Source organism: Camelina sativa, chromosome 3 (genome assembly GCF_000633955.1).
Source record: "Camelina sativa cultivar DH55 chromosome 3, Cs, whole genome shotgun sequence".
Lineage (NCBI taxonomy): Eukaryota > Viridiplantae > Streptophyta > Magnoliopsida > Brassicales > Brassicaceae > Camelina > Camelina sativa.
Genome location: NC_025687.1, coordinates 10,110,220 through 10,131,976, shown reverse-complemented (window position 1 = coordinate 10,131,976; position 21,757 = coordinate 10,110,220). Strand labels below are relative to the sequence as shown.

Genomic DNA, 21,757 nt, shown 5'->3' with positions numbered 1-21,757 from the left:
TTGATTGATTATCTTTCCTTAATCCCAAAATATTTTCTTTTTAAATATCGAATTAAATTGATTAGGTATAAAATATCCTAGTATTGATTCCGTTTTGACGAATTAAATTCTCTTCTGCTTCGTTGTGAGTGCGTGTATAAGAGAACAAAAAGAGTTCGCGTAACGTTCATAATCCTTGAAACCTCATCGAAGAAAAAAACTCATTTGCTTATCCTTCGATACAGGTAAATTAGTTTTTCGATTTTGACCTTTTAATTTTACATCGTTTTTTTTTGCATCCAATCTATTTCGTGTTTGTATGTTATTTGATTGACGATTCACGACAATTCGATCATCTTGTAGGATTAAATTACGAAAATCTGATTAGGGTTTCACTATGATGTTAATCTCAATCATTCGTTTTTTTCTTCACAACACACAAGAATATTCGTGATTATTTTTTAAATTTTGTTTTCTTAGAATCTTGGTTTAATCGCTTTTATTTTAATCCTAAGAAAGATGTTCGTGGAAGTCGGGTTCGTTCTTTTTTTTTTTTTTTTAATTAAAGGTGCGCGTAGCTTGGTCGATTTGACCAATGCGTTACTGAATTGTTTTAATTTAATTTAAATAAATAATTCCAGAATATTTAGTCAGTCAACAACTTGTTTATTTCGTGAATCGTAGCTTTTGCTTTTTGGCGTTCAAGAATAGGTAGAGATGCCTTTTGCGTTCAACTTCAAGAATAGACAGATTCTTGTTTTTTTGTTTTAAACGTGTAGCTTTCATGTAGTCGAGAAGTTGCTTTTTGTTTTTATCATAACGTTTATAAAAACTTTGGCAACAGCTTTTGGCTGTTTTTTTAACCTTAAAAGGGGATTTAATAATCCATAGACGTATTAAAGACCATCCTTATAGCTTTACCTTTTTTTAGCAATCCATTTGTTTTTTTCTTCTATTGATATTTTCATTTAAGAAAATGAAGCTGCAACTCTTTAGAATAAAAGAGAATATCCAACATATAGATTACCACTTTGTATACGTTTAAGCACATCCAACTTAACTTGTTTTATTTCTAGGCTGTTTTTTATTTTTGGTTCCTTCTTTAGTTGTACTCATTTATTCTGTGTGGCTGGCATGTTGTTAAGTTATGCGTTATCTTGTCATTAATAAAAAAAAAAGAATTTCAATCCTTGAGTAAAAACTGGTTGGAGGCTTGGAGCTTTTACCTGTGGATTTACGATTGTAGATTATAAATTGTGAACATAATGAATAGAGCTTTTTTTCAAAAAGAAATTCTCAGAGCCTTTAAATTGTTGAATTGTGTGTTTTAATGACTATTTTGTTAGTAAAGATAATTTACTTAATCATTGTCATCTAGTAATACTGTAGATAGATCATAGACGTTGTGCATATACATGATCTTTTCCCATTTTTTCATGCTAACATTCATTGGATAAAAGAAAGGTGTGAGGGATGTATAGAAATTCTAAGAAACTTCTAGAAGTTCTACCAGTCATCCACTTTAGTTTATACTAATTTGGTAATGATGACATATTCTTAGCAAGAAATAAACTATATTTTGGGTCTATTTTGGTCTAATATTTCCTATATTTTCCCATTCACAGGAAAAAAAACATTAAATGTCACAGATTCTCGATAATATCTCAGAGACCATCCCTTCCATGACATCACCTCCTTCGCTTAGCTGTCTCTCTATTTAAGATCTCTTCATGCAACTCTAACACCCCATTAAAAATTACAAAAATAAAAAGAAAACAAAACCCCAAAAAAAAAGAAGAAAAAAAAAGAATTGGGTTTTGTTTTTTTATTCTTTGTAACATCCAGATATGGAGAGAGCCTCTTCTTCCTCTGACTCATCATCCATGGCTTGTTCTTCTTCTTCTTCTGATCAGTCTCTTTCCATCAACTCCGACCAAACCTCACCTTTCGTGGCTTCATCATCTATGCTTTCCCGCACGTCATCCTCTTCTTCCTCCGCCGTAGGAGACTACATCGGGACAGAGAGCTGCTTCGACATACTCTCAGCCGACGAAGGAAACGACGTCGTCTCCGTCCCGTCGGAGTCTGTAAAGAGCCGGTTTCGTTACGGAGGAAGGAGGAGGGAGGAGAGAGAGGCTAGAGCTGCGGCGGCGCGTGAGTTTCCTCCTCCGATACCGTTGCTTGCTCAGACTGGGAATCTTCTCCCGCACATGCCGTGGGTTCTTAAGCGTGTGGTGACGAGCGACGGGAGGCTTATCCTGAGAGAAGAGAAGGTTCGTCATCACGAGTATTTTCGTGCGGATAGATCCAATGGTCGTCTCACTCTCCACCTTGTTCCTCTAGACGATGACGTTTTCGAACTTCCTCAAGAACCCTCTCATTACCAAACTGATGATGACGATGATGATGATCATGAGGAGGAGGAGGAGAACGACGAAGATGATGGAAATGAGTGTGATGATGATGATCATCAAGATGTTGATTTGGATGATCTGGCGGATACTTTAAATAAGAGTGTTACTATTACTTCCCCTAATGTTGATGATGATGAGGATAAGGGCAATGTGCATGGTGAGATTGAAGATGGATATAGGAAGGCGATATTAGCGGCGGTGGGAGTGGAGGAGACGGTGGTGGATAGTGGAGTGTTGATTGGAGGAGGAGGCGGAGGAGGAGGATCGCCGAGAGGAAAGTGTTTAAAGTCATGTTTTGTTGGTATGAGAATTCAAGAGATCAGACCAGTTCTTAGTTGATTATTATTTATTTATCAAGTAGTCCTTGTTAATTTAGCTTCGTATGTTTTGGCGGAGAAGAAAATTGTTATCGAAGAGAGTAATAAAAATCACTACCGGCTTAATTGTTAATCTATGAATATTAGAGAGTTTTTTTCATAAAAAGGTTGTTTATTACTACTACTGTAATTTTCAGAGAACTGTGGTGTAATTTATCTTCTTTGAGAAATTCTTGTAGGATGATGTTACGATTTTTTAATTGGGTTAACAGTTTTTTCGGTAAGTGAGTGACAATGGGTTTTAAAAGTTTGAAATTATCTAAGCCGGTATGGAAAAGAGATATATACATTTATCACTTGTAAGAGAAATATAGTATAAAATCAAATTGTAATCTCCTTTGGAGGAAAATATTGGAAATAATTGAAATTGAATACAGGTTTCCAAAGAGCGAAGAAATGCGAAGGAAAAAAAAGAAAAAAAAAGGAAGAAACATAACAGCTAATATTCGAGAATTCCGTAAGGTGCAAGTGCAAACAGCTAATATATTTGTAGTTCATTTTTGGAGAGAATTTTATAATTACAGGAAATGGATTTTGAATTGACTTATATACATTACCTTAAATCCAGCTATAGTTTCCTATCTTTCACTTCCAAAAATCGTATGATATGGATACATCCGTGTAAGAGAAAGGTCGTCACTTTAAGGAATGAGAAAACGCATAAGAAGAAGTAAATAAATAGTACTATTAAAATCTCTGAAAATTTATTTATTTTTTGAGAAGAAAAAAAGGAAAGCCAATAAGGGAGAATAAAAGGTACGGAGAAAAATGTAAAAAGTACAGCTAAGATAGAAAGATAGAAGAGTTTCCCGATGAATTTTAAGACAGAGACACTTAACTCTGTCTTCTGTGATTTGTCAGTTCCTCATCATTGGTCTTTCCCACCACCTGATCTCTTGTCCTATATGCTACATCCCCACCCGGTTTACTCTCATTTAACCGGTCCTTCTTCATTCTTCTTCAAAATGTCTGAACCTTTCCAGCAGTTACAATAACAAATTTAAATTCCCGGGAAAATAACTAGTTATATTCATTCTCTCAATTACGAAATCTTCAAACTTATAGTACGAGACTTGGTTAATTCTAATCTTAACCCCTCTGACTTCGCCTTATTTTAAGCAATTAAATTACAAATATTTCTAATGTAAAAAAAATACAAATATTTATTTCACTTGCTTTTTACTCATTCATAATGATTTTATCAATTTAAAAAAAAAAATCTTTTAATGTATGATTATTATATTGTATAAGTTCAGTTTCGATGTAATGAAATTTATCTTCTGCTAAATATTTCTTAGTACATGTTACTAACTATTCCATTTATCACTTCTTTTCTATTGTTATTTGAAAATATGTCCCTTAATAAATAAATTATTTTAATAAACACATTCACTCTGTTCCAAAACAAATACAAAAAAAAAAAAAAAGTAATTTCAGTTTTTTTTGCATACTTGTTCTTTTTGAGGGACGAAAGTAATCTCAAGAATTGAATGACGAATTCTCTTATTAGTATTAGATATACTAATAGAGATCATTCATGATTATTTCTTAATCGTTCTTTTAAGTCGGCTACATTGTTTTCCAAAAACTCAAAGGTGCATGCATAGCTTGTTTACGATTTGATCATTGCTCAAGAGAGATATACGTTTTTGATTTTGTGTAAAACACGTTTTCGTTTATCTGTGTTTGGATTCAGATGGAGGAGATTGTTTTGGAACCAAAGGATGCAGTTGATTGGTCATATAGAGGCGAAGGAGCTGTTAATTTGGTTCTCGCTTACACTGGATCTTCTCCCACCTTCGTTAGTCCTCTTTTGATCTGTTTCTCAGACCAAAACACGATTTTGCTTTAATGTCATTGTTTTTGGTATTTGATTGAAAGTATCTGTTTTTTTTGTTTTTTTCTTTCTCTTTTGGTGTGTTATGTGTGAAGTTGGGAAAGATGATGAGGATACATAAAATGCCAAAAGATGGGAATGAAATGGGAGACAAAAGTGAAAATGGTCTAACTACTCATGAAAAGCTTATTTGGGGAGACGTTAAGGAACTTGTATCTTGCCAGAACAAGGAGATTAAAGAGTATTTGTTTGTCAAACATGTCATGAGACCTTTGTTGGGTCGTAAACATGTCAATCCTGGAGTATGTTTCCTCTTTTCTTCTCTTATCATGAATGTAACTCGTTTGTTAAGGCTACAAGAAACTGGAAGTTGCACTACGGATGTTTTAAAGGATGATGATTTGGGTATTTTCCATGTGTAATTGTTGCAACTTTTCAGAGACGTCTTCCTGTAGCAAAGGAGTTTCTTGAATCTGTTGAGAAAATTATAACATCTCAGCGTCCTTCTTGGAGAGCTGATGCAGCCAGTGTCGATACTAACCGCAGTTCCGTGCTTCTCATGGATGATTTGACACTTTTCGCTCACGGTAAATGGATTTTTGTGAATTTGACCATTGATGAGGCTCTCTCTTTCATTGTTTTGTTTGACTTGCAAGTAAACTATGTTGTGAGCTTGTAGCTTTGTCTCTTGGATTTAAGCTATGGTTTTTGGTTTATAAATACATGTCGCAGCGTTAATGGTCTCCTCTGCTTTCAGGTCATGTTGAGGATAAACCATGCTTAAGTGTTGAAATAAAGGTGTTCATGATCATTATCTTGTGCTTTCTTTATATGTTGGCTTAGCCATTGAATGCTATATATTTTGGTTGATACATGTTTGCTCTGATGAAGTAGCCCAAATGTGGATTTCTTCCGTCTTCATGTTTCATAGCTGAAGAAAATGTTATTAAGAAGAGTATAACTCGTTTCCAAATGCACCAATTTCTGAAGCTTAAGGAAAACGAGGTACTACTTCTCCTGCATCCCTCTGAACGTTCTCAGAATTCACAATGTCTTACACGTTAAAGCCATGTATTGCAGATATCAGAAATCAGTGAGTATGATCCCTTAGACCTATTCTCCGGATCAAAAGAAAGAATACACAGAGCAATAAAAGCACTCTACGCCACACCTCAGAACAATTTCCGCGTGTTCTTGAACGGTTCTTTGGTATTTGGAGGCTTAGGTGGTGGCACATGCAAAACAACTTCAAAGGTTGAAGTAGCTTTTGAGCATATACTCAAAGATATCATCAAAACCGATGATGGCTTACGTGCAGATCGTTTTATAGAGCTTGTAGCAGAAACTGTTTACTCATCCGAAGTTCTAGATCAGCTTCTAGACGTCCAAAAGCTGGACAAATATAACATCGAGGGAGCGATTCACGTGTACTATGACTTGATTGACCAGCCATGTAAAGTGTGCAGAGACTTGGAGAAGAGTAAATCATTAAATCAGTATAGTTCCATGCATTCAATTCCATTGGATGAAAAAGTGAATATTTTGAAGGATTTTCTAATATCTGCCACTGCAAAGGACTGTAGTGTAATGATGAGTTTTAGATCAACAGAAGTTGGGCTCTCAAGGTCATCTTCCCACAGTAATCTTCATCTTGAATCAACAAAGCAAGAATTTGAGTATAAGGTACATGTGATTTTTTAACCTTAATTAATCTTTGCTTTGATTGAATTGTTTCTCTCATAAACTGAGGTCTACGTCATCCGCAGGTACATTTCATTGATCTTGATATGAGACCTTTGAAGAAAATGGAAGTCTATTACGAACTAGACAAGAAGATCATGAACACATACCTGGAGATGCTGAAGAATAAAGGAGATCAACCTTGAATGCTTCTAGACTTTTCATATGTCATAGAGGGTGCTCTCAAAAACAGTCTTGATTGGTAGTAAGTATTTTTATGTTTCAGTTCCCACGTAACAGGTTCCTACTCTTTTCACTTCTCTCAATTCATAAGACTCATTTGTACTAGAAGATATGCAAAGAATCCCACAAAATAAGAGATAGTGTAGAGCTTGGTCGTACTAAACGCACAAAATTACAGATCCACTAAAAAGTCCAAACGCACGAATGAAATAACTTAGAAGACCATTAATAACAATAGTTAAGCATGCTGATAATGAGGGGTCTAGACATTAGGCAGGCGGGTCTTGTACAGCTGGTGGCACCTAGGATTAGATAGCCTCCAAAGTCTATGAACACCTAAACGAAGCTTAAGCCTTTTAGAAGGCCTTCGGATGTGCACAGAATCCTTGTCTCCAATCCAATAGACACCCCGGAGACGAAGGTTTCCTGTAGTCTCACTGATGGTTCTTCTAACAATAGCTCTGCGCTGTAGAGGCTCACCAACCCGAGCCATAGTCAAGTCATTATAGGTGATGTAGACAACTGTAGTCTTCTTGGAGTCATCTTGAGTAGTTTCAATCGCCGCTTGCACAATCTCCAACTGGGAGAGATGGTGGGAGTGATGGTCCTGCAGAAACAATCAAATTATTACCAATGAGGGAGTGCCACTTTCGATATTGATATGAAAAACCAATGGAAGGGAGACAAAAAGAAAAAAAAAGACTCACATGTGTAAGACTCCTATCGAGAAAAACAAGTGAAAGTTTCAAGTAAAGACGAATCCAATCATTGTCTTGCAACTCTGATTCCTTCACCTGCAAAGTAATTACTTTGTCAATAATTCTTCATCACTACAAGGCAGAAAGCAAAAAAAAAATCACAACAAGCGAGTTATTACTAATGATCTTACCAGGTGGAACCGGTTTGCATCAGTGAAAGATGATGGCCAACGAGGCAATTTCTCACTGAAAAACATACCATCAGGTGGTCGTGGATCGCTATGAGGACGCAGGAAAGGCTCCTTAGTGGTCACTATAAGATGTACGATAATTAATGGACCACAACTCAAACTCAACTCAACTCTAAGACAACTCAAACTCAACTCAACTCAAGTCTAAGTGAAATCGTTAATTACCTAGAGGTCTAGCGATAGGGCACCCCAAGTCCAGAAAGCCAAAACTCCTTTCATGAACAAGAACTTGAAAGGCTTGCTGCAAACCGCTATCTGGAACACGTGCAACCAGACTAAGGTAGTAAGAGGAAGGACCGCCAGTCACGCTCACGTTGAAACTCTGTAGGCTATCAAGCTGCAAGTTTTTCCCCTGTAATTGAGAATGCAATCTAATTTAATTTGGGTATAATAATAATAGTCACACCATATCGATATTACATAAAGCACTCAAAATTTTTTTACCTCCAACAAATTGTAGCGATGAAGCCCCAACCTAGCATAAAGCTTGACCAAAGAACGAAAAGGATAGCTAGGATACTTGCCTCCACATTCGAAGTGACGAAGGCGCAGGTGGCGAGTGTTAGTGTTACCGTTGGGAAAATCGAAACCCTATATAAGAAAACCCATTAGAGAAAAGATAAGCAATCTAAACAAATAAGGAGATGAAAGAATTACATCAGATTCACTGCTGTGCGGAGGAATTATGTCTTGTGTATAGGCCAACCGACGAATCATCTTTCTGCTCGTCGTCAAGTACGAAATTTAGCGGCGGATGCTTTTGGTCGATTTAGGAGGTTTGCCAGGCGAAGGGGGAAGAAGTATTCATTATCGGCTTTAGTTGGGCCTTCTCAATTTTAAATCTTTGATGATCACATGTTTGATGTTTGGTACCCCGTTCGTTTTTTCATCAAACCATTGTTAACCGGACACTAACCGTACCGAAATCGTTGGCGTTAATTTGACCGTAGATTTTTGTCCAAACAAGATTAAAACTACACAACAGTTTTTTAGTACTAGAATGGGAAAATACATAAGGACAACAAAAAAAAACGTGTAAAACCAAGAAGAATGTCTTATCCTATTACGTTAACTTAATTGTTTGTGACAGTCGACACACTTATAAATTACACAAAACACAAAAATACAGATCAACTCAAAAGTCCAAAAGCACAAATTAAATAACTTAGAAGACCATTAATTAATAATTAATAGTTAAGCAGCTGATAATGTGGGGACCACATTGCTTAATGCATTCAAACTCAATAGATTAGAAATTAAGCACGCAGGCGACGGGTCTTGTATACCTGGTGGCACCTAGGATTAGATAATCGCGAAAGTTTCCTGTAGTTTCATTGATGATTCTTCTAACAATAGCTCTGCGATCAACCGGCTCACCAAGCCGAGCCTTGGCCAAGTCTTTATATGTTATGTAGACAATTGTAGTCTTTTTGGAGTTAGGCGGCTCCACATCTTGAGTTGTTTCAATCCACACTTGCACAATCTCCAACTGGGAGAGATAGCGCTGCAGAAACAAAACCATGCACGAGTGAATCAAATTAGTACCAGTAGGGAGTGCCAGTCTCATTGATATACAAAACAGATGTGAGAGAGAGAGAGAGAGAGAGAGAGAGAGAGATAGATAGAGAGAGAGAGAGAGAGAGAGAGAGAGAGAGAGAGAAAAGCTCACCTCTGTAAGAGTCCTGTCGTGGAAAACAAGTGCAAGTTCCAAATAGAGACGAATCCAGTCATTGTCTCTCAACTCAGATTCTTTCCCTGCAAAATTTGTCAATAATTCATCACTACAAGGCAAAAAGCAAAACCACAAGTGAGTGAGTGAGTTGTGTTAGTTATTACTAATGATCTTACGAGGTGAAACCGTTTTCTATTATTGAAAGCAATCTCCAATGGCCAATCAGGCAATTCATCACTGAAAAACAAACCATCAGGTGGTGGATCGCTATGACGACGTAGGAAAGGCTCCTTGGTGGTCACTATCAAGCAAATGTATAAGATGTAGTGGGAAAATTGGAGGATAATTAATGCACCACAAATCAAGTCTAAATGCACCATAATTCAAGTCTAAGTCAAATCTTAATTTACCTAGTGGTCTAGCGATAGAGCACCCCAAGTCTAGAAAGCCAAGACTCCTTTCTCGAACTAGAACTTGAAAGGTTTGCTGCAAACCGCTATCTGGAACACGTGCAACCAGACTGACGTAGTAAGAGGAAGGACCGCCAGTTATGCTCACGGTGAAACTCTTTAGGCTATCCAGCTGCAAGTTTGTCCCCTGAAAGATAATTGAGAATGCTAAGTTAATTTCATTTGGTATAATAATAATATTAGTCACACCATATCGATATACATAGAGCACTCAAAATTTTTTACCTCCAACAAATTGTAACGATGAAGCCCCAACCTAGCATAAAGCTTGACCACGGAACCAAAAGGAAACTTAGGATACTTATCTCCCCATTCAAAGCGACGAAGGCGCAGGTGGCGAGTTTTACCGTTGGGAAAATCGAAACCCTAAGAAAACCCATCAGAGAAAATAATCAATCGTGATATAGGAACGGTTCACTGTATCAATCGGTACCCTATAGGAACACTAGCTAGTCATCTCAAACACAATCAACCTCATCTAAACAATAAGAAGATGAAAGAATTACATCAGAATAATTGCTCTGCGGAGGAATTATGTCTTTTGTATAGTCCAACATGTTTAATTAATTATGACTTGAGCAGTTTTTGCAGGTTTCGAATAGTGTGGATCTATGTAACTTTTATATACAAAGTTTACAAACCATATAGAAAAACCTAAAATATTTCTGTTTGGTTTGATTCAGATATCTTTTAGTTCCATTCGGTTCAGACAAATAAAAGGAGAACCAAATATATTTTGGGGGTATTTCTAGGGCTTCATTCAGATTTCATATATATCATAGAGAGTGTTTCCAAAAATTCATGATTGGTAGTAAGTATTTAATTTAATATAGTTTCACTACACGTAACAGTTTCCTACTGTTTCACTTGTTTCATCAATTCAGACTCGCTTTACTTGCTTGCTACGGTACCAATAGAACAATAAACTTCCCTCGGCGCAGTACTCATCTTTCTTGTATATTCCAACTTGGGTTGGTTATGATAGAGATAGCGTTGAGCTGTTCTTTCGGGGTTCGAATAGTTTGGATATGAAACTGTATATACAAACCATATATATAGAAACCAAAAAGATTTCGGTTTGGTTTGGTTCTGATACCTTTTGGTTTCATGACACATGTTGATAAACTTTATATACAAACCATATGTATAGAAACCAAAAATATTTCGGTTTGGTTTGGTTCTGATACCTTTTGGTTTCATGACACATGTTGATAAACTTTATATACAAACCAAAAAGGTTTCAGTTTCCAGTTTTCCACTATTTACATGTTTCCTTTCTCTAGAGAATTCAATTCATAAAGCAAGCTATTACATTAATTAAATGAGCTAAGATAATGCTCTAAAGGAGAATATATATATATATATATATATATACTTTCTCTGTTTCTGAGTGAAGCTGGAGATTGACATTACCTTTGTGTTACATTTTGCCTTTGTGTTACCTCATACTTGTTATAAACGGGTTCTCATGGACACGCTTCCTCGGAGAGAACTAAGATCACGAAGCCTATGGAAGTACTTGATACGTTTAGGGTATAGAGTAAGACAGTGAATAAGACAAATGCTTCTTTTATTATAAGATAAACGAGACAAGTTTGAGAGAAATGCTCAGAGTTTCTCCTCTCTCTTTACAAAAGTATTCTGATATTCGATATCCACTTATTTCTGATACTCTAATATTCCCTTGTCTCTACACCAAAGAGCCGTTGTGGCCACAATGCCGTAGGACAATGACCTTATTCATATTAAACTAGAACAACCCACTAAAAGGCCTGATACTTGCTCTTGGACCTACTGGATCTATGTTATTGGACTCCTAGCCACTTGGGCTTCTCTTCTTCCTTTGGTAATGATGGAGAATAGGAGGATGTTGCTGCTCATACGTATCATTACCCCCGCCTTAATTTGATACGTTTAGGGTATAGAACTGAGAGTAAGACAATGAATAAGACAAATGCTTCTTTTATTATAAGATAAATGAGAAAAGTTTGAGAGAAATGCTCGGAGTCTCTCCCCTCCCCTTAAAAAAGTATTCTGATATTCGATACCCACTCCCTTGCCCCCCTCTGTCTTTAAGTACTATTTCTGATACCCTAATGTTCCCTTGTCTCTACACCAAAGAGCCGTTGTGGCCACAGTTTCGTAGGACAATGACCTTATTCATATTAAACTAGAACAACCCACCAAAAGGCCTGCTACTTCCTCTTGTACCTACTGGATCTATGTTATTGGACTCCTAGCCACTTGGGCTTCTCTTCTTCCTTTGGTAGTGATAGAGAATAGGAGGATGTTGCTGCTCATATGTATCATTACCCCGCCTTCGATATCGACCTTGTCCTCAAGGTTGAAGAGTGGAAATTGCCCTTTGATTGTGTTGACCCACTCCCAAGAACATTCATAGTCAGGTAGACCCTTCCACTTGATTAGAACTTCTTTCTGTCTCGAATGAGGGTTGGTGCGCCTGCCCAATACCTTCTCGTGTTCTACTTCAAGAACCCCTTCCCCTGAGAGTTGGATTGGAATGGAGGTTGACACCATCTGTTTTCCGACTGCCTTTTTTAGCTGGGAAATGTGAAATGTATGGTGTATCTTGGCCTCCGGTGGTAGCTTGAGGCGGTATGCGACTGCCCCCACCCTTGCCTCGACCCTATAAAGACCATAAAAACGGGCCGCCAACTTCTCATTCACTCTTCTGGCCAGACTGCGACAGCGATATGGTCGCAGCTTGATAAAAACCCGATCCCCTACCTAGAACTCCACCTCTCTGCGATGACCATCCGCTCGTGTTTTCATCAACTGTTGCGCCTTGTGCAAGTGTTCCTTGATGATTACCAGCGTCGCATCCCTCTCCTGCAACTGCTGGTCCAAATCTGCATTAGAAGTGGATCCAGTCTCATATTTCACCAATGAGGGTGGTTCTCGGCCATATAACACCTGAAACGATGTCATCTTAATAGCAGAGTGAAATGATGTGTTATAACACCACTCTGCCCAAGGAAGAAACTTGGCCCAGGTACGTGGTTGTTCCCCTGCCAAGCAACGCAGATATGTCTCCATGCTTCTGTTAGTCACCTTCGTTTGACCGTCGGTTTGAGGATGGTAGGTTGTGCTGAAGCAAAGGTTGGTATCCGCTAGGCGGAATAGCTCCTTCCAGAACTGACTAGTGAAGACCCTATCTCTGTAAGAGATAATGGAGCGAGGGAACCCATGCAACCGTACAACCTCCTGGATGAACAGGTTCGCCACATCAGTCGCTGTAAAAGGGTGCTTGATCAGCAAGAAATGGGCATATTTGGACAATCTGTCCACCACCACCAAAACCGCGTTATGTCCTCCTGACTTTGGCAATCCCTCCTCTACGAAATCCATAGATATATCCTCCCAAACCTTCTCAAGGATGGGCAACAGTTGTAACAGACCACCGGGGGAGAGTGTGGAGTGTTTGTAACGTTGACAAACCTGACACGCTGCCACATGCATTCGAATGTCAGTCATCATCCCTTCCTAAAAGAATAGTTCTCCAATCCGCTTCTGAGTTTTCAACACCCCTCCATGACCTCCCAATTTTCCATAATGAAACTCTCTCATTATCAATCCGGTGATGGCAGAACCTTTAGGAATCAAGAGCTTTCCCTGTCTCAACAGACGCCCTTGGACTAGCGAATAGTCTGAGTTGGCTCCTGATCCAGTACGTATCCCCTTGATGATCTCCTGTAGGTCTCCATCCTTATCCACCTTGGAACATATCTCCTCCAATTGTACTGTTGCGGGTACCGAAAGAGCAAACAGCACCGGAACTACCTCTCTGCGAGATAAGGCATCCGCAGCTTTGTTTTCCAAACCAGGTTTGTAGTGAATGTCAAAATCAAACCCCAGGATCTTAGTGAGCCAACGTTGATACTCCATGTTGATCTCCCTTTGTTCTAGCAGGAACTTGAGACTCTTCTGATCTGTCCTGACCACGAACTTCCTCCCTAACAGATAGTGACGCCACTTCTGTATAGCCAACACTATTGCCATGAGCTCACGCTCATACACTGACTTGAGCCACTGCCTCTCAGTTAGAGAATAGCTGTAGTATGCTATGGGACGCTCGTTCTCCATCAATACAGCCCCCAATTCGATCCCAGATGCATCTGACTCCACCACAAACATTTCTGAGAAGTTCGGAAGAGCCAAAACTGGCACCGTAGTCATGGCTGTTTTGAGTGTCATGAAGGCTTCTTCCGCTTTCTCACCCCACTCGAACTGATCTTTTTTAAGTAAGGTGGTCAAGGGTCATGCAATCACTCCATAACCTTTCACAAATTTGCGGTCGTAACCAATGAGACCCAAAAATCCGCGTAATGCCTTGATATTCGTGGGAATTTTCCTTTCCACCATTGCACTGATTTTCTTTGGATCCGCCGCTACTCCTTCAGGTGTAATCACATGTCCCAAGTATTCACCTGCTCGCTACCGAACTGACACTTTTTCTGGTTGGCAAACAGACTGTGCTTGTGCAGCATTTGAAGAACCTCCCTGAGATAACACTGATGTTCTGCTAGAGTTCGACTGTAGACAAAAATGTCGTTAAAGAACACCAGAACAAACCGTCAAAGAAAGGGTCAGAAGATGTCATTCATCAATGACTGGAAAGTAGCAGGAGCGTTTGTCAAGCCAAAAGACATCACGAGGAACTCGTAATGTCCATCATAAGACCTAAAAGCTGTCTTTGGTATGTCCTCAGACTTAACCTGAATCTGGTGATATCCGGAATGAAGATCCAACTTGGAGAACACCTTGGCTCCATGAAGCTCATCCAACAGTTGGTCGATCATGGGGATCGGGTAGCTATCCGGTATAGTCGCTTTATTCAGTGCTCGATAATCCACACAGAACCTCCAACTCCCATCTTTCTTCTTCACCAACAATACCGGACTAGAAAATGGGCTCCCACTCTCACGAATGATCCTTGCTGCAAGCATGACTGCTACTCGTTTCTCTATTTCTTCCTTTTGTGCCTGAGGATAACGAAATGGTCTGACACTAACCGGTTCTGCTCCTGACTTCAGAGTGATAGCATGTTCTTTTCCTCGTGAAGGAGGTAGACCTTGGGGTTCAGCAAATACCAGCGCATACTCCTCTAGCAGAGAGCGAAGCTCTGATGGAGTGACTCCTTCTCCTTTCTTTGTTTCTGCTTGGAGACTCCCATAGTCCACCCACATGCCTTCTCCCTCCTATTTCACCACCTTCCATAAAGCCTTAAGCGAGATCACAGAGTTCCGGAGGCTATGTTCACCGTGGAGAGTAACCCACTCTTTCCCCACCATGAACCCTAGCCTTTGCTCCTTCCAGTTAACCTTAGTGTCCCCGAGTGTTTCGAGCCACTGCATACCCAAAATCACATTGGCTTCTCCTAACTCCAGGGGTAGAAAGCTGGTGACGAGAGTGTATACTGGCAATAATAGAGTCACCTTTTGGCACACACCCTCTCCTCTAACCAATACACCATTTCCCATTCGTACACCATACCCTGCTGTCCCCTTCGTAGTAATTCCCAACCGTCGGGCCATAGAGCGAGACAAGAAATTGTGGGTCGCCCCACGATCAATCATAACCACCCCATCCTCTCCTAGGACTTTACCTCGCATTTTAATGGTTCGCGGGGACGATATCCTAGCCGCTGAGTGCATCGACAACGCCGCAAATTCCGGGACCACCACCTCTTCCTTCTCATTTTCGTTGCTCTGCTCCTCCTCCGGAGCAACCACCAGCACTTGCAGTCCCTTAAGGCGACAATGATGTCCCACATGGTACCATTCGTCGCATCGGAAACACAACCCTTTAGCACGACGATCATTAGCTTCAACGTCGGACAACCGCCGGTAAGTGGATATGCGGTTCTCTCCAATTGTGGGTTTGGAATTTAGGTTTCTTTCACCCGTACCACGAAATTGTGTCGTTATCGTCTCATTAGAGACCGTAGTCTTTGGAATGGACGATATTGCCCCTGTACCGGTTGAATGGGTCCCCCGTGTCGGGTTCTTGTCTCCTATGACTCGTGCTCTGGTTTTGTTCGTGAGTTCCCACCCCGATGGTGCCGGAGAGTCTCCTTGTCCTTCCCAATCCTCCACCAGTCTAGACAACTTGAGTGTCCGAGGCTCGAACATCCTCACCCCTTTGCGAACTTTAGGCTTCAACCCAATCATGAAAGCCATCTCCATCACCCATTCTGACACCTCCGAGGCGTTTGAAGCTAGGGTGATGAAGTCTTTACAGTATTGTCCGGCTGTATCTTCCTGTCAGAGCAACATCAACCTTTCGTCGGCGGTCAAGTCATGTGTCGTGGCGAAGTTCTCCAATAACCGGTTCTTAAGCTGCTCCCAGTTGAGGAAAGGATTTCGATCCTTTTCCCAACGGTACCAAGAGAGTGCATCTCCTAAGAAACACACTCGCACAACTCTCAGTTTCTCCTCCTCGGTGAAGTCCTGCAACTCAAAGTATTGCTCCACGCGAAGGACCCAGCTTTCCGCCTCCTCTCCATCAAACAGGAGAAGCTCGATCCTCTGTGAGAGTTGCTCCTTTTTCTCAACCGTTGGGTTCTGTTTCTGCATCTCTCCCACCTCAAGTGTAGGAGTCTGCAGGTAACGTTGATGAGACTCGTCCCCTCCTGGTTTCTCCACACCGGAGACTTGAGTATCATCTTCGCTTCCTTTGGTTGGTTCCCACGTACGGCGGTCCTCCTCCGCCATTCTTCGCTCCAAACGTTCCACAACATCCAGCTTGGCCATCTGTTTCTCCAAGACGTCAAGCTTCCCCAGTTGTTTCTTCATGGCGCTGACGTCGGACTCCATATTGGACAGTTATTGGACTTCCTTCTGGATGTTCTCCATGACCTTCTCTAGCTCTTCCACCTTCTTAAGTGCCATCTTGAAGAGTAGTTCCCAAGATAGACGGCTCTGATACCAATTTGATACGTTTAGGGTATAGAACTGAGAGTAAGACAATGAATAAGACAAATGCTTCTTTTATTATAAGATAAAAAAGACAAGTTTGAGAGAAATGCTCGGAGTCTCTCCCCTCCCCTTACAAAAGTATTCTGATATTTGATACCCACTCCCTTGCCCCCCNCTGTCTTTAAGTACTATTTCTGATACCCTAATGTTCCCTTGTCTCTACACCAAAAAGCCGTTGTGGCCACAGTACCGTAGGACAATGACCTTATTCATATTAAACTAGAACAACCCATCAAAAGGCCTGCTACTTCCTCTTGGACCTATTGGATCTATGTTATTGGATTCCTAGCCACTTGGGCTTCTCTTCTTTCTTTGGTAATGATAGAGAATAGGAGGATGTTGCTGCTCATACGTATCAGTACTCTCCTAGAGCGAGCAGACCCCAAGCGGCCTGTCTAGTTGTCAAGATCTTATTCATCTGCTGCAGATTTTGCTGCCTAATATGATCTGCCTGTTAAACAGAGTGGCATAAGTAAGACACAAGCTTATATATAGAAAAATCTTCCTATGTTTTGCCATTAGTACACTTAACTTTTGAATGTCCATATCCTCCCAAACCTGAATGTTCGTAAACTAATAGAAAAACGGACGAGAATGAAAATACATATGAAAATGGTGGGGGTTAATGGAGACTGCAGATGCACAAACCAAACACTGAGCTAAAATCCTAACACTATGAAGAGCATGGTGTGTTGTATGTTTACCTGGTTCACGAAACCCTGCAATGCTTCAAGAATATCCTTGGTTGCAGCCATTTGAGCCTCATAATTCGTGGACTCAACAACTGTTATTTCAGTTGCTATTCTTTCAGCCAAAGCCATCTTTAACTTATATATCCCTTGAGAGAGAGAACCTGAAAGGTTAGCGGCTTAAGATATGGCATCACAACCTGAAAAACCAATAGGAAAACAATTTTAAGTGCTTTAAAGAGTACTGAAATGACTATATAACATAAAGGTCAAAATCCACAACAACAAATGAAGTTAACATGTAACAGCTCGGATGTGCGGAAACCTCCAAACCACTGAAAGAAACGCTCAGTCGAAGTTCGCCACATGCCTGATACCATCACGCATCAATCCTTGTAGCATCAGCTTTGATGCGGAAGAGATTTGCGTAGTGGTCCAAGCAAGATTCTACTAACATTCTGAGTTCAGTGTCACTCATATGAGCTTGGAGGGCTGTTCGAATTTCACTAACTCTCATGTTCTGCTCTTCTAGCCAGAGTCCGTATTCCCTTTCGAATGCAACAATCCCTGAAACGATCTCTCATGAAGGATTACTAGTATAAGCCAAAAACATATGTATATACTTTTATATGAAATTACCAACCTGTGCGCATGGTCATAGTTATAGATAACTAGTAACTGATTTTGATAATCGATGAACAGAGAAAAGGTGTCATTGAGTTAGTATGAAACAGATAAATTTTTATCAACACATAACAAAAAGAACCAAGCTTCACTTCACCTGCTGCTACTTTCAAGCTGTGGTAATTTCAGCTAGGCTCTGCATTCACAGACACAAACAGCAAAAGTTCCAAATTTGTATCAATAATTACAAATTCAGGCTTTAAAGAATCTGACAAGACACAAGCAGAAGAGAGAAGAAAGAGTGTGTTTCTACCTTTCTGGCTCCACACTCGCTAGAATCAATCAAGATCCTAAAATTCCAAACGATCACCAACACACAAGAGTTAACAGAGCAGAAGTTCTGCAACAGTTCTAAAAAAAAAGTAAAACACCAGTTTTCAAGCTCCCCAAGTTTCAAAAAATTGAAACTTTTTTAAATTTACAGAACCAGGAAAGTTTAACACAAAGGAGGAAGGAACACAAGGGTAAAACTTTAACCAACCTTCACTGATAAGCAGGGAGATTTTGCCTTCTTTCTTTATTTCTTTTTTTTTCTTACTTTTCTCCTCCATTAGGTGATGAAAGTAGAAACGCAACGATGACGATGACGAATGCGCACTTTGAGAAAAGCAAGCAAAACCCAAAAGTTCACCAACCATAGTCCTCTCCTCATAACCGGTTTCATATCAGTTGGGTCTAACGTTAACGCATCACCGGTGTTTTGTATTCAAGTCCCTCACAAATACATAAAACTAGATGTTGGACACAAATTCTCATATACGAAGAAGACTGCAAACCCTGTTATATTTTACAAATATGAAAGAGCCTTATTTATCAAATGTTTGTTTCCACCCAAATTTACACCTTAGTCGTTTTACGTAAACCAAAAACTTCAATGAGGAAGGTGATGCTCTAATGGAGCCTTCATTTCCAAACACTCTATGAGAGATAAACAAGTGCCTAGCTAAACATTATCCAAGGTTGATGACTTTTCCTGGTGCTTCTTTCTCTTTGTTTTGCCTCCTAACCTGTTAAGTGTGTTCTCTTGGACGAGCTGCCCAAAGAGAACTAAGCGCACGAAGCCTGTGGAAGTACTCCCCTAGAGCGAGCAAGCCTCGAGCAGACTGTCTTGTTGTCAAGATCTTACTCATTTGCTGCAGAGTCTGTTGCCTTAGATGATCCGCCTGTTCCAACAGAGATGGTTTCAATGCATTATACAGACAGAAAAGACAAGCTTTCTTGGTTTTTGCAGAATGAAAATGAAATATTTTGGATTTAAGAAGAAAGATCATGGAGACTACAAAAGCACACATCAAACACATTTAGCTATATTACGATATGAAGAGTATTGGCAGGTTACCTGGTTCACAAAACTCTCCAATGCTTGGAGATTGTCCATGGCCGAAGCCATTTGAGCCCCATGATTCATGGAGTCGACAACTTTTATCTGAACTGCTATGCTTTCGACCAAACCCTGCTGAAGTTTATCTAAGCCTTGAGAAAGAGCCTCCTCTGCTTGCTGAGATGATTGTTGGAGGTTACGTACCGCCAACAGTTGCTGATCGGTTAAGGGCTCAATGTATGGCATCACAACCTAGACAACAATAAGCGTTGAGATTGTCTTCTCAAGAGTGAACACTATACGTGTAAAAGTGAAAAAAAGGGCTTACATTTAACAGTTCGGATGGACGGAAACCTCCAATCCATTGGAAGAAGCGTTCAGTTGAAGTTCGCCACATCCCCGACATCAAGAAGAACACATCAGCCTTTGCAGCATCTGCTTTCATGCGGAAGAGATTTGCATAGTGGTTCAAGCAAGTATCTACCAGCATCTTGAGCTCAATGTCACTGATATGAGCTTGGAGCGCTGTTCGAATCTCACTAACTCTCTTGTTTTGCTCTTCGAGCCAGTGTGTGTATTCCATCTCAAATGCAGCAATCCCTTGAATAAGGTTTCATTGAGACCATTTATATCGTTGAGATACTAAGAGATTAAGAGATTAAGCAATGCTAACATAAGCTTATTTAGTGATATAAAAGCCAACCTGAGTTCATGTTCCCAGCTGGTCCTAGATAACTAGTGTCTGATGAATTGCGTACGCATAATCCCTGAAACGAACCAAATTCACTGAGTCAGTATGAGTCATAAAAAGCTTGATGAACACAGAACAAAGAAACAAGATCGAGCTAACCTGTTGCCTAGCTCTGACAAGTTCCTGCTCGAGCTGTGACAACTTCAACCGGCTTTCTTCTAACTGTTGGACATGGGCCTACAGGTACACAGACGTAACTTTGCATAAGCTTTCCCTTTTTATCATTAACCACAAGAAAATCCCACCAAGGGACCTTTTCTTACCTTCTTTCTCAAACGGCTTTTGCGAGCAGCTTCTCGGTTCTGAGCCAAACGCCGTTTCATCTGTGCATAGAGAAGGAACAACAATTCATGTCATCACGCCGTGTCTCTTCCTCTAATTTTAAAGATTAAAATGGAGAAGGAGGAGTTTATGAGGTCTTCGAAACCAAAAGGTACAAAGTAGCCTTAAAATGCTAAAATGTCTCTACCTTATCATTAATCCGGTCTTCGTCCTGATCATTATTACTAGAAGGTTCTGCTTCAACAGAGTTATTATTATACAAAGAAGTATAATTCGCCTGCACATAATTTAACCATACAATCACCAAACAAACAAACACTTATAAAATCAGTCTTAAAGCATGAATCACGGAATAAAGAATATCTCACTCTATTGTTATCATCAGCTTCTGGTCTAGTATCAACCTCAAGTGTTGTTGAAGAACTCTGATTGTTACTAATATTGTTGACATCTGATTTGAAAGGATTCTCCCAACCAGATAACTGTTGGAATGGTTCATACATGCCCATGTCTCTGAATGTTTCAACTTGAGTAGAAGAAGAAGAAGAGCTCAACATCTGTAAGTCAACAATTTTAAGAAACAGAATCTCTAGCTTAGCTTTCCATAGATATAGATCCAATCGATATCCTTAAAAAAAAAATACATTGCTGACACTAACACAACCCATAAACAGTAGCACAAGTTATTCTTCATCAGTTTCTCGAGTAGTAATAGTGTTTAGCTAAATAATAAAGGTTGAAACTTTAAGACGCAACATCTAAAAAAGAAAGAACCTTTTGAAGAAACATAGCCAAATAGGGCAATACACATTAAAATTAGAAAGTTTGCAACAAGTAAAAAAAAACAAAAACTTGGAAATTGTAAAGATTCCAAAACCCAACCTCCATTGATAAACAGAGAAGAAACTCATGACGAAATCGAGAGATGAAGAGTGAATCTTAGCATTCTCTTGGTATATTCCGATTAAACAACGGGTGACCACAAGAGAGAGTTTGAGAAACGAAGAAACTTCTTTGGTCAAAACTTAGAGGTGAAGCGTACCCATCATTGAATAATAAAAAATAAAATAAAAACAGAGATATTTATTTTATTTTCTCTTAAAAAAAACCATATTTTCTTTTGTGTTGTGTTGTTTGATGTGATTAGTCCATGAGCTGAGAGCGTAGAATAATAAAAGCAAGTTGGAGTAAACGAACGATGAAACGACAAAAGCACACCCACACACACACACACCGGGAGAAAACAAATCGAGAGAGAAGAGAGGAGAAAAAAGTTGAAGTCTTTTTCCTCTCTGTTCCAAAAGTTGACCTTACCGTGCGCCTCTGTTTCTAAAATACGCGTTTGTTTGATGATGATGGCTTGGATTCTCATCGTCGACCGACACATCAACTTTGCTATGGGGGGGGGGGG

General features: G+C 39.7%; 4 protein-coding genes and 1 long non-coding RNA gene across 5 annotated transcripts; 2 read left to right on the top strand and 3 right to left on the bottom strand.

The window, feature by feature from the left end:
• On the top strand, positions 112-2,970 carry LOC104776330 (protein FANTASTIC FOUR 3-like). Its single transcript, XM_010500371.2, has 2 exons — positions 112-224; positions 1,605-2,970. The coding sequence occupies exon 2, from the start codon at positions 1,827-1,829 to the stop codon at positions 2,730-2,732; it is 906 nt and encodes a 301-aa protein (XP_010498673.1). The 5' UTR covers positions 112-224; positions 1,605-1,826; the 3' UTR covers positions 2,733-2,970.
• LOC104776328 (inositol-pentakisphosphate 2-kinase-like) lies at positions 4,213-6,525 on the top strand. Its single transcript, XM_010500369.2, has 8 exons — positions 4,213-4,365; positions 4,467-4,571; positions 4,703-4,909; positions 5,047-5,194; positions 5,365-5,405; positions 5,502-5,612; positions 5,688-6,290; positions 6,374-6,525. Exons 2-8 carry the CDS (start codon positions 4,467-4,469, stop codon positions 6,491-6,493), a joined length of 1,335 nt encoding a protein of 444 aa, XP_010498671.1. The 5' UTR covers positions 4,213-4,365; the 3' UTR covers positions 6,494-6,525.
• LOC104776329 (UPF0725 protein EMB2204-like) lies at positions 6,670-8,291 on the bottom strand. Its single transcript, XM_010500370.2, has 6 exons — positions 8,137-8,291; positions 7,924-8,070; positions 7,645-7,831; positions 7,420-7,541; positions 7,238-7,324; positions 6,670-7,137 (listed from the first exon to the last, which is right to left on the bottom strand). The coding sequence occupies exons 1-6, from the start codon at positions 8,194-8,196 to the stop codon at positions 6,793-6,795; spliced, it is 948 nt and encodes a 315-aa protein (XP_010498672.1). The 5' UTR covers positions 8,197-8,291; the 3' UTR covers positions 6,670-6,792.
• On the bottom strand, positions 16,757-18,506 carry LOC104776327. The gene is made up of 5 exons (XR_766120.1): positions 18,246-18,506; positions 18,090-18,128; positions 17,952-17,986; positions 17,324-17,875; positions 16,757-17,070 (listed from the first exon to the last, which is right to left on the bottom strand). It is a non-coding gene; the product is annotated as an uncharacterized LOC104776327 (long non-coding RNA).
• LOC104776326 (transcription factor TGA3-like) lies at positions 18,725-21,424 on the bottom strand. The gene is made up of 9 exons (XM_010500368.2): positions 21,229-21,424; positions 20,715-20,903; positions 20,534-20,623; positions 20,328-20,387; positions 20,164-20,241; positions 20,017-20,080; positions 19,642-19,913; positions 19,332-19,565; positions 18,725-19,155 (listed from the first exon to the last, which is right to left on the bottom strand). The coding sequence occupies exons 1-9, from the start codon at positions 21,232-21,234 to the stop codon at positions 19,003-19,005; spliced, it is 1,146 nt and encodes a 381-aa protein (XP_010498670.1). The 5' UTR covers positions 21,235-21,424; the 3' UTR covers positions 18,725-19,002.

What these genes read in the sequence shown, in the direction of transcription:
- LOC104776328 (XM_010500369.2), top strand. Translation starts at nt 4,467, where the DNA reads ATGGAGGAGATTGTTTTGGAACCAAAGGATGCAGTTGATTGGTCATAT. An exon ending in CTGGATCTTCTCCCACCTTC is followed by an intron (nt 4,572 to 4,702) that starts GTTAGTCCTCTT and finishes TTATGTGTGAAG; the next exon opens with TTGGGAAAGATGATGAGGAT. An exon ending in GCTTAAGTGTTGAAATAAAG is followed by an intron (nt 5,406 to 5,501) that starts GTGTTCATGATC and finishes CTGATGAAGTAG; the next exon opens with CCCAAATGTGGATTTCTTCC.
- LOC104776330 (XM_010500371.2), top strand. Translation starts at nt 1,827, where the DNA reads ATGGAGAGAGCCTCTTCTTCCTCTGACTCATCATCCATGGCTTGTTCT.
- LOC104776326 (XM_010500368.2), bottom strand. An exon ending in AGCTGGGAACATGAACTCAG is followed by an intron (nt 19,914 to 20,016) that starts GTTGGCTTTTAT and finishes ACCTTATTCAAG; the next exon opens with GGATTGCTGCATTTGAGATG. An exon ending in GTCCATCCGAACTGTTAAAT is followed by an intron (nt 19,566 to 19,641) that starts GTAAGCCCTTTT and finishes ATTGTTGTCTAG; the next exon opens with GTTGTGATGCCATACATTGA.
- LOC104776329 (XM_010500370.2), bottom strand. Translation starts at nt 8,196, where the DNA reads ATGATTCGTCGGTTGGCCTATACACAAGACATAATTCCTCCGCACAGC. An exon ending in CGCACAGCAGTGAATCTGAT is followed by an intron (nt 8,071 to 8,136) that starts GTAATTCTTTCA and finishes TTTCTTATATAG; the next exon opens with GGTTTCGATTTTCCCAACGG. An exon ending in ATGCAAACCGGTTCCACCTG is followed by an intron (nt 7,325 to 7,419) that starts GTAAGATCATTA and finishes ATTACTTTGCAG; the next exon opens with GTGAAGGAATCAGAGTTGCA.